This window comes from Hyla sarda, chromosome 6, assembly GCF_029499605.1.
Source record: "Hyla sarda isolate aHylSar1 chromosome 6, aHylSar1.hap1, whole genome shotgun sequence".
Lineage (NCBI taxonomy): Eukaryota > Metazoa > Chordata > Amphibia > Anura > Hylidae > Hyla > Hyla sarda.
The window spans coordinates 808115-820979 of record NC_079194.1 but is presented as its reverse complement, the minus strand read 5'-3'; the positions used below and the strand labels follow the sequence as shown (position 1 = coordinate 820979).

Sequence of the window (12865 nt, the reverse complement as noted above, 5' to 3'; positions counted from 1 at the left end):
GTATAAGCCTAGGGTAGGAAATACATCATCCCCCCCATGTCATCATCACCGCCTGTCAATCCCTCAATGGTTTTCAACCTGCGGAAGGAAGGGTGAAGCTGGTCCGGGCCTTCTATACTGCAGGGACCGTCCAGTGGGGAGGGTTAGTCGTTCGGGCCTGTCCATTTCCACCGGGCCGGCCCCGGACTAGTGACATTGCCTTGACGGCGACACACGTGGACATCCGTGTGTCGTCGTCAAGGCAATGTCACTAGTCTGGGGCCGGCCCGGAGCGGAGAAGAGGGCCTCCCGGTGAAGATGGACAGCCCAGAACGACTAACCCTCCCCACCGGACGTTCCCTGCAGCATAGATGTCCCGGACCAGCTCACCCTTCCTTCCCACCGAGGGGATGTGAGTGGAAAACTAAAGGGGGGTCTGGATGATGACGAAGGCCGCAGTGGTCTTCAACCTGCGGACCTCCAGATGTTTCAAAACCACAACTACCAGCATGCCCGGACAGCCGATGCCTGTCCGGGCATGCTGGGAGTTATAGTTTTGCAACATCTGGAGGTCCACAGGTTGAAGACCACTGAGAAGGGATTGACAGGCGGAGAGTTCACTCGAGTATAAGCCAAGGGGGGCGTATTCAGCACAAAAAGATCGTGCTGAAAAACTGCTTATACTCGAGTATATACGGTAACTAAAAATTTTAATCCTGCAATTTCTACCAGGAAAAAAAAAAAAAATAAGGCAAATAAGGAGGAAATATTAAAAAATAAAGGGTAAAAATGAAAGTGGTTCCCATGAGAAGCAGCTTAACCTTTTTCCACATCTCCTGGTGCATTATGTACCTATACACATGTAACAATGTGCCCATGACGATTCATCCATGTCCTAAAACGGTAACACTTAAGGAAAAAGAAAAACACATTTTCATAAGGCACATGTCCATGGATTAAAAAAAGAAAAAGTAAAAATGGAAACAAACACAGATGGCTTCCCTAGTCACCATGTACGAGCGGCAGCTAAATGTTAACTGCGCTTTATATCAATGAACGTAATGAACCAAGGAATGATAACAGAGTGAAGAACAATAGACTCTGGTCCCCACTTTTCTGAACAGTCTACCGGCGACAATACACTGAACGACGCAATAAAACCAGACGCTCTGCTCTCTCCGTTCTCCTCTTAAATGGTTGACTTGGAGAATGAAACCCTCAGATGGTGATTATCGCCAATGTTGTAGTTGTGGAGGTCGATCAGCGCCTGGATAGCTTCTTCCACAGTAGACATCTGAAGGAGGGCCATTTTATGGTCCCTAAATAGAGGAAAAAGCAGAGCGGGAAAACGTGAAAAATCTAATATTACAGCGCTGTAAAACACATTACTGTATAAACAAAAAAATGTACAGTAATAGGGAACTTATAAAGGAGAGGCATTTAACAAGCTGGTCTGTACGGAAGATAGGTTGCACCAGAAGTGCATCTACCGTATTTTTGGCCCTATAGGACGCATCGGCACATAAGGTGGAAAATCTAGAAAAAAAATATTCTGCACCCAACAGTGATCTTCAACCTGCAGACCTCCAGATGTTGCAAAACTACAACTCCCAGCATGCCCGGACAGCCGTTGGTCAGCAGGTTGAAGACCACTGGATAGGAGGTAATACTCACGTGTCCCTGCCGCTCCGGACCCGTCTACGCTGCCCTGGATGTCGTTCCATCGCTGTCGCTGCGTCCCCGTGGTGTCCTCGACGCTCCGGACGTCTTCTTCCCCGGCATCCTCGCTCTCCATCGCCATCATCACGTTGCTACACACGCCGCTCCTATTGGATGACGGGACGGCGTGCGCGATGACGTCGAAGGAGAGCGCCGGCAATGCAGGGGACACGGAAGAGGCAGGTAAGGTCCCTCCCGGTGTCCTGTAAGCTGTTCGGGACGCCGCGATTTCACTGCGGCGGTCCCAAACAGCCCGACTGAGCAGCTGGGTTAGTGTCACTCTCACTTCAGACGCGGCAGTCAGCCTTGATCGCCGCGTCTGAAGGGTTAATGCAGGGCATCACCGCGATCGGGTCCCAGCGATAGGTGTGTATTCGCCGTATAAGAGGCACCAACGCCCTGGAGGCGGAGCCGTGATGTCACTATGTTCTGTCCCCGGGATCGCTAGTAATCAGACCCGGAACGAGCACGCTCCGGGGGCTGATTCTAACGGGGTGCGGCGTGGAAGATCATGGGGGTCCCCAGCGGCGGGACCCCCGCGATCAGGCATCTTATCCCCTATCCTTTGGATAGGGGATAAGATGTCTTAGCGCCGGAGTACCCCTTTAAAAATATGGTAAGAAAAATGTCTTCTGCCACCTGATCTTAAATTTTATTTCAATTTTATATCCAAAGAAGCCTTCCCACCGCCCCCATCTATAAATTACACTATAAAACTTACTGAAAGAACTTGAAAGCTTTCACAGTCCCCCCTGTGTTGGTAAACAGTGTGCGCAGGTCGTCTTCGGTAATGGTTTGCCTAAAGGGAAAATGAAAAAAAATTCAATAATTTCAATAGAAAATGAAGTTTAGTTCTTATAATTTGGTGACGTCACTTTGTTTTGAAGCGATTAAAAAACAAACATCAAAGTAAGTTACTCATCTGAGATGGATGTGGGTGGGGGGGGGGGGGGGGGTCGGGACTGGTAAAGTGAAAGGAGCCCTGACCCAGCATCACGCGCCTTTACTTACGGAATGTTTGACAAGTGAAGGGTTGCGGATGGTGGGAAGATATTCTGGAAGTTTTTAGAGCCGGGCTTCTTGAAACGATGTAGAGGAGAGTTGCCAAAATCTTTTGTTAGCCCTTGATCATCCAGGCCTTCGCGAGGTAGCTGTACTGTCTGGTGTTTGGACAAGGTCACCCTGATAATCTTTCCGTACATCTTCTGTCCATTAAGATGGCTCATAGCTGGGAAGGGAAACCCAACATTTACATATAAAGGAAAAAGACGTCTAGTGTTTGTCAAATTACTGCATACAAAAATCATCATCCTCATCATCAATATCAATATCAATCATCATCAATATCAATATCAATCATCATCAATATCAATCATCATCATCATCATCACTGAACATTTACCTCTTTATTTACCTTGTGCCGATTCACTACAGCCATTGTACTGTAATTAAGGTAGATACAAAATGTTGTGTCCTAATACCAGGAAATATCCCAGCAATGGGCAAGGCCAAAAAATGAAATGGTTTGGTCAATGTGGTCGGCCTGAGATCAGATCAGGTTATTCTCCGGCCAAACCATAAATTATTTTTACTTGCAGAGAATGTAAATATTGTACGAGCAATACACCGTCAGCTTCTGTATTATGGCTGTTTAGAGATGTGCACGGAGCATAGCACAGGACCTAACAATGGTTCACCATGGGTGACATCCATTAACCCCTTAAGGACGCAATCATTTTTCTATTTTTTTTCCTCCTCGGCTTCGACCAGCCATGACGCTTTTAATTCCCACCAATAGAGCCACAAAATGGCTTGTTTATGTATGCGATGATACCTCATGGTTAGGTTTCTTTTGTTTACATTTTTTTTAATAATGGGAAAAGGGGATGATTCAAACTTAGGGGAGGGGCTTATTCACACTTATTTACATTTAATTAACTACTTTTTTAGTCCCCATAGGAGACTACGACATGCACTCAGCGATGTCTGGCAGTCGTGGGTTCTGGCTCAGCTCCAGCCACGCTTCATACAACAGGAGAGGGTGCATGTTGTTCATGTAAGTCCTGCGTCCTCAAAGGGCACATTCTAAAACTATATTCCCTATTGATTTATCATAAAATCTGCAGAAGATCCAGTACAGTGACCCCCCCCCCCCCTACCTACGATGGCCCCGACATACGATCATTCCAGCATACGATCACTCTCAGAGGCCATCACATGGTGAAGGCAGCATCAACATCCGATGCTTTTGTATGTCGGGACCATCGCATAAACGGCTATCCGGCAGCGCAGACTGCTTCATCTGCCCCCGGATAGCCGTTTACAGTGCCCCGTGTGGTCCGCTGAAGATCACTTACCTGTCCTCGGGGCTCCGGCACGTCCTCTTCGCTATCCCCTGCATCGTCAGCGCTCTCCATCGTCGTCATCACGTCGCTGGGCACGAGTCATCCAATAGGAGTGGCGTTCGTAGCGACGTGATGGCGGCGACGGAGACGAGGATGCCGGGGAAGCAGAGGCCTTGCTGGAGCGTCAGGGACACCACGTGGACGGCGATGGAAGGAGACATCCAGGGCAGCGGTGACGGTCCGGAGCGGCGGGGACACGTGAGTATAACCTCCAATGCCAGTGGTCTTCAACCTGCAGACCTCCAGATGTTGCAAAACTACAACTCCCAGCATGCCCGGACAGCCGTTGGCTGTCCGGGCATGCTGGGTGTTGTAGTTTTGCAACATCTGGAGGTCCGCAGTTTGTAGACCACTGTTCTATACTTTACATTGCACGGATCCCTCAACATACGATGGTTTCAACAAACGATGGTCCATTTGGAACGGATTCCCATCGTATGTTGAGGGACCACTGTATAAGTGAATATACACCAAGGTATAAAAAACTGGATTAAAACAAGCTGATCCTCTGCAGATCCTGAAGAGATTGTGTCACTTGTTTTCTGATGCCCAAAGCACTGACAGGCTTCCCTATGAAATGAACTTGTGACATTATGAGCGCCAGATAAGTGTCACTGGGTTCAGCCAGGCTGTGAACTCTTCAGGGTTAATTTCGTCTAACACATATGTAAGAAAGGCGACATAAAACACTTCACTCAATGACCTTTCCTTAGCCTTATACTTCACAACGTGAGGACAATCTGATGCCCCGAGTTAAAAATAACAGGTTTTCGTTTAGCAAATAAAAATGATCTGGAATCACTTTGCTTATGGCCGTTTACCAAAGTGTCTAATGCATGAAGACATCTTACCCAGTTGTGACTGGTTGCCATCAGCCATCTGTATGAGAGCGCTGTCCTTCTTATTGTACAAAATCTTCACGCGCTGCACATCGCCATAAACACCTTTTATTAGGAGTCAAAAGGAAAAATGCAATGTAAATAGCAAATAGAAGTTTAGTTGGCGAACTGAGAGGTCAAATGAGACAACCAGACACCAAAAGTACCATTCAACCAGACCTAACATACACAAGAATGAAAGCAGATCTCCAACAGTGAATTCTGGATAAGAATATATTTGATATACCCTCAAACCTATGTGAATGACAAAATTAAAAGACCATGCAAAATAATATTCACATGCATTAAAATAAATAGTGACTATGGTGAATATTAAAAGAAAAAAAAGAAAGAAAAAAAGAAAATCAAATCAAATAACTATTGAAAATTACACCAAAGTGCTAGCTACAAATAAAAGAAAATAAATTAAAGTGAAATAAAAATGAAATTAATAATAAAAGTATAGTGCTAACAATAACATACCGAAGAGGGTAAACAGACTTTGGGGCGAAACCATCTTTAGAAGGAGAGAAGAGCAAGCAGCGTAAGACAAGAAGAGAGAAGAGTCGAGGAAGAGCGGAGATGAACAGATCATCCATAACGGAGGGTGGATCCCGCAGAATGGTGAAGGTGGTCATGGATCATGGTTCAAGGCAGTTAATTGGGGCAAGTTGGTCCGAGGAACATATTGTTCAAGCAAAGAAGCGTGAACATAGGGGAAGAGGGAGGACGGGAAGAGGGAGGGGAGGGCGAGACAGACATGGAAGATGGGAGGTTGACAGAAGATTATGGGGGGGAAAAAACAACAAGAAACAGGAAGAACGAGACACATGAGGAGGAGGAGGATGTAAAGGGAGGGAGGGGATGGGAGATGATGCAGAACAAAATAAAAAAAAGTGGGGAGAAAATAAAATAAAGGTCAGTACAAAGGAAATGCAGGAGTTTGGTCAGAATAATGGTTGGCTTATGTACTGTACAAGAAAAACTAAAATGTAGTCATCCAAGACAAATATGGGGAAAAAAAATCACATTCATATCAGAGGTCACAACGCTAACCTGTGGGGAGGCACGAAACAATTAGGATTTACACTGTATAAAGCATGGCGGGCTCTGAAATGAGGAGGAAGCATCAACGTGGATGGCTGGGACATGGAACGTGACCCCTCACGTGACCTATGCTTACAACAACCTAACAGAGGGGGAGAAGAAGACAACCTGCTTCACCCCAGGATCGAGGCCTCCACACGTGACCCCACATATGACCTATGCTTACAATAACCTAACAGAGGGGGAGGAGAAGACAACCTGCTTCACCCCAGGATCGAGGCCTCCACACGTGACCCCACACGTGACCTATGCTTACAATAACCTAACAGAGGGGGAGGAGAAGACAACCTGCTTCACCCCAGGATCGAGGCCTCCACACGTGACCCCACATGTGACCTATGCTTACAACAACCTAACAGAGGGGGAGAAGAAGACAACCTGCTTCACCCCAGGATCGAGGCCTCCACACGTGACCCCACACGTGACCCCACATATGACCTATGCTTACAACAACCTAACAGAGGGGGAGGAGAAGACAACCTGCTTCACCCCAGGATTGAGGCCTCCACACGTGACCCCACACGTGACCTATGCTTACAACAACCTAACAGAGGGGGAGAAGAAGACAACCTGCTTCACCCCAGGATCGAGGCCTCCACACGTGACCCCACACGTGACCTATGCTTACAACAACCTAACAGGAGAAGGAGAAGACAACCTGCTTCACCCCAGGATCGAGGCCTCCACACGTGACCCCACACGTGACCCCACATATGACCTATGCTTACAACAACCTAACAGAGGGGGAGGAGAAGACAACCTGCTTCACCCCAGGATTGAGGCCTCCACACGTGACCCCACATATGACCTATGCTTACAATAACCTAACAGAGGGGGAGGAGAAGACAACCTGCTTCACCCCAGGATCGAGGCCTCCACACGTGACCCCACACGTGACCTATGCTTACAATAACCTAACAGAGGGGGAGGAGAAGACAACCTGCTTCACCCCAGGATCGAGGCCTCCACACGTGACCCCACATGTGACCTATGCTTACAACAACCTAACAGAGGGGGAGGAGGAGACAACCTGCTTCACCCCAGGATCGAGGCCTCCACACGTGACCCCACATGTGACCTATGCTTACAATAACCTAACAGAGGGGGAGGAGAAGACAACCTGCTTTACCCCAGGATCGAGGCCTCCACACGTGACCCCACATGTGACCCCACACGTGACCTATGCTTACAACAACCTAACAGGAGGAGGAGAAGACAACCTGCTTTACCCCAGGATCGAGGCCTCCAACACCTGGGAGGCAGCAAGTTGTTCACCTTCAGTCTAGAACATGGTAACACAGAACATTGGGAAATACAGGTCCTCAAACTTCCCACACTCCCGTATACTCAGCATCCAGACAGAAATGAAGGAGAGCAGATATGGCCATACTGGGAGAGGAGAGACAGTTCTGAGAGATAGAGACAGCACAGAGACGTGAGAGCATTACAAGATTACTAAGAGAGAAGCTTCAGCAAAATCTTTGGAAGAACCTTGAAAGAAAAACGTATTAGAGCAGTTCATATAAATTGAGAATTGTAAAAATAAGGGAAAAAAAGAAATAAAAAAAGTATGAAACATTTACTAAAAAACGAAAAAATAAATAAGAGGCAACTGAGAGAAAATAAAGACAAAGCCTGGTAAGAAGTCACATGGGCGACGTGTTCAGTACATCGAATGGAGAAGCCGCGGCCCTTTAGGATAATCTCACTAAATAAACTCAAAGCTTCCACATTAGTCCTATAGTTTACATTCACCAATTATTTTTTACATTTTTTTATGAGATTAAAATAAAAATGTTGCAAATTATAAACAAAACAAAGCACAAAATAAAACAAAATCTGCAGTAGAATAGTCACATTTACTCGTTTAACATGAATTTGTGTCACTGACCTCTTCATTCAGATTGCTTACAAGGAGAACGGTGTTGCCGGCCGTCATGACCCCGTGCATACCAACACGGCCTGCGGCAGCAGCGGCCGCAGCTGCAGCGGCATTCGGTATTCCTAATGGACTTAGCGCACCAGGAACAGCTGAAAAATGTAAAATACAAAACCCAGTTAAGAAAATTTATCAACCAAAAATACTTGGGAGCGTCCTACATAGCCATCCTGGTGAACTGAAGAACAAGGCAGCGTACAGCCGAGCGCCAGCAGATAACAGTGACCCCCCCCCGACCTGCGATGGCCCCAACATACCATATATATACAGTGACCCCCCCGACCTGCGATGGCCCCGACATACCATATATATATACAGTGACCCCCCGACCTCCGATGGCCCCGACATACCATATATATACAGTGACCCCCCGACCTGCGATGGCCCCGACATACCATATATATATACAGTGACCCCCCGACCTCCGATGGCCCCGACATACCATATATATACAGTGACCCCCCGACCTCCGATGGCCCCGACATACCATATATTATATATATATATATATATATATATATATATATATATATATACATACATACATACATACATACATACATACAGTGACCCCCCGACCTCCGATGGCCCCGACCTCCGATCATTTCAGCATATAATCACTCTCAGAGGCAGCATCAACATCCGATGCTTTTGTATGTCGGGCCATCGCATAAACGGCTATCCCTCAGCGCAGACTGCTTCAGCTGCCCCCGGATAGCCGTGTACGGTGCCCCGTGTGGTCCGCTGACGATCACTTACCTGTCCTCGGGGCTCCGGCGCGTCCTCTTCGGGATCCCCTGCATCGTCGGCGCTCTCCATCGTCGTCATCACGTCGCTGCGCACGCCGTCCCGTCATTCAATAGGAGCGGCGTACATAGCGACATGATGGCGGCGACGGAGAGCGAGGATGCCGGGGAAGCAGAGGCCTTGCCGGAGCGTCGGGGACACCACGGGGACACTGCGACAGCGATGGAGGGCGACATCCAGGGCAGCGGTGACGAGCGGTGACGGTCTGGAGCGGCGGGGACACGTAAGTATTACCTCCTATACCAGTGGTCTTCAACCTGCGGACCTCCAGATAGTGCAAAACTACAACTCCCAGCATGCCCGGACAGCCGTTGGCTGTCCGGGCATGCTGAGTGTTGTAGTTTTGCAACATCTGGAGGTCCGCAGGTTGTAGACCACTGTCCTATACTTTACATTGCACAGATCCCTCAACATACGATGGTTTGAACAAACGATGGTCCATTTGGAGCGGATTACCATCGTATGTTGAGCGACCACTGTATATCCCAATACTACCGCTCTACACGCACAACATTACCTACAGTATTTCACTGGAGACAAACATTAGGAATGAAGGACTTGACAATAGATGGATATTTCCCCATAAAGCCTGAATTGTCCGTGCATGTCAGAATAGAGAACACAGAATATAATGAGAGCGGAGGGGGTTGTGTCTGTACCGCTCTTTGGTGGCCTCCAGTCGTCTCTGAACACTGATATAAAGCGCACGGTACTGTATGAATAAACGGTTTACAATAACACGAGGCTGAAATACCATCCTGTATAAACGGAGCCATCGCGAGGTATTCAGAAGCGAGAATTACCAGACCCCGCTTCATTCTCTATGTAAGCAGACTGCAAGGACACCATATTAGGAGAACAGCAGCAATCTGAGCAGATCTGCAGCCACCGAACAACGGCAGAGCGCAAAACTACTATACAACCGCGTCCACCACACTGAGACAACTACTATACAACCGCGTCCACCACACTGACACAACTACTATACAACCGCGTCCACAACTACTATACAACCGCGTCCACAACACCGACACACAACTACTATACAACCGCGTCCACAACACCGACACACAACTACTATACAACCGCGTCCACCACACCGACACACAACTACTATACAACCGCGTCCACAACACCGACACACAACTACTATACAACCGAGTCCACCACACCGACACACAACTACTATACAACCGCGTCCACCACACCGACACACAACTACTATACAACCGCGTCCACCACACCGACACACAACTACTATACAACCGAGTCCACAACACTGACACACAACCACTATACAACCGCGTCCACCACACTGACACACAACCACTATACAACCGCATCCACCACACTGACACACAACCACTATACAACCGCGTCCACCACACCGACACACAACCACTATACAACCGCGTCCACCACACCGACACACAACTACTATACAACCGCGTCCACAACTACTATACAACCGCGTCCACAACTACTATACAACCGCGTCCACAACACCGACACACAACTACTATACAACCGCGTCCACAACACCGACACACAACTACTATACAACCGCGTCCAGCACACCGACACACAACTACTATACAACCGCGTCCACCACACCGACACACAACTACTATACAACCGCGTCCACAACACCGACACACAACTACTATACAACCGAGTCCACCACACCGACACACAACTACTATACAACCGCGTCCACCACACCGACACACAACTACTATACAACCGCGTCCACCACACTGACACACAACTACTATACAACCGAGTCCACAACACTGACACACAACCACTATACAACCGCGTCCACCACACTGACACACAACCACTATACAACCGCATCCACCACACTGACACACAACCACTATACAACCGCGTCCACCACACCGACACACAACCACTATACAACCGCGTCCACCACACTGACACACAACCACTATACAACCGCGTCCACCACACTGACACACAACTACTATACAACCGCGTCCACCACACCGACACACAACTACTATACAACCACGTCCACAACACTGACACACAACTACTATACAACCGCGTCCACAACACCGACACACAACTACTATACAACCACGTCCACCACACTGACACACAACTACTATACAACCGCGTCCACCACACTGACACACAACTACTATACAACCACGTCCACCACACTGACACACAACTACTATACAACCGCGTCCACCACGCTGACACACAACTACTATACAAGGCCGTGTCCACCACACTGACACACAACTACTATACAACCGCGTCCACCACACTGACACACAACTACTATACAACCGAGTCCACAACACTGACACACAACCACTATACAACCGCGTCCACCACACTGACACACAACCACTATACAACCGCATCCACCACACTGACACACAACCACTATACAACCGCGTCCACCACACTGACACACAACCACTATACAACCGCGTCCACCACACTGACACACAACCACTATACAACCGCGTCCACCACACCGACACACAACCACTATACAACCGCGTCCACCACACTGACACACAACTACTATACAACCGCGTCCACCACACTGACACACAACCGCGTCCACCACACTGACACACAACTACTATACAACCGCGTCCACCACACTGACACACAACCGCGTCCACCACCCTGACACACAACTACTATACAACCGCGTCCACCACACTGACACACAACTACTATACAACCGCGTCCACGACACCGACACACAACTACTATACAACCGCGTCCACCACACTGACACACAACTACTATACAACCACGTCCACCACACCGACACACAACTACTATACAACCGCGTCCACGACACCGACACACAACTACTATACAACCGCGTCCACCACACTGACACACAACTACTATACAACCGCGTCCACAACTACTATACAACCGCGTCCACAACACCGACACACAACTACTATACAACCGCGTCCACAACACCGACACACAACTACTATACAACCGCGTCCAGCACACCGACACACAACTACTATACAACCGCGTCCACCACACCGACACACAACTACTATACAACCGCGTCCACCACACCGACACACAACTACTATACAACCGCGTCCACAACACCGACACACAACTACTATACAACCGAGTCCACCACACCGACACACAACTACTATACAACCGCGTCCACCACACTGACACACAACTACTATACAACCGCGTCCACCACACCGACACACAACTACTATACAACCGCGTCCACCACACCGACACACAACTACTATACAACCGCGTCCACAACTACTATACAACCGCGTCCACAACACCGACACACAACTACTATACAACCGCGTCCACAACACAGACACACAACTACTATACAACCGCGTCCAGCACACCGACACACAACTACTATACAACCGCGTCCACGACACCGACACACAACTACTATACAACCGCGTCCACCACACTGACACACAACTACTATACAACCGCGTCCACCACACCGACACACAACTACTATACAACCGCGTCCACCACACTGACACACAACTACTATACAACCGCGTCCACCACACTGACACACAACTACTATACAACCGCGCCCACCACACTGACACACAACTACTATACAACCGCGCCCACCACACTGACACACAACTACTATACAACCGCGCCCACCACACTGACACAAAACTACTATACAACCGCGTCCACCACACTGACAAACAACTACTATACAAGGCCGCGTCCACCACACTGGCACACAACTACTATACAACCGCGTCCACCACACTGACACACAACTACTATACAACCGCGTCCACAACACTGACACACAACCACTATACAACCGCGTCCACCACACTGACACACAACCACTATACAACCGCATCCACCACACTGACACACAACTACTATACAACCACGTCCACAACACTGACACACAACTACTATACAACCGCGTCCACCACACTGACACACAACCACTATACAACCGCGTCCACAACACTGACACACAACCA

General features: G+C 48.4%; 1 protein-coding gene across 2 annotated transcripts in view; it reads right to left on the bottom strand.

Annotated features, from left to right (window-relative positions):
* Positions 1-257: 257 nt before the first annotated feature.
* Positions 258-12865, bottom strand: part of PTBP2 (polypyrimidine tract binding protein 2) — a 56750-nt gene continuing 44142 nt past the window's right edge. For both annotated transcript variants that reach the window (XM_056528546.1, XM_056528547.1), the window contains exons 9-14: positions 7980-8119; positions 5465-5498; positions 4955-5047; positions 2710-2926; positions 2420-2497; positions 258-1298 (exon numbers count right to left, since the gene is read on the bottom strand). In XM_056528546.1, the coding sequence (XP_056384521.1) occupies positions 1169-1298; positions 2420-2497; positions 2710-2926; positions 4955-5047; positions 5465-5498; positions 7980-8119 (692 nt within the window). In that variant the 3' untranslated portion in view covers positions 258-1168. The remainder of the gene's footprint in view (positions 1299-2419; positions 2498-2709; positions 2927-4954; positions 5048-5464; positions 5499-7979; positions 8120-12865) is intronic.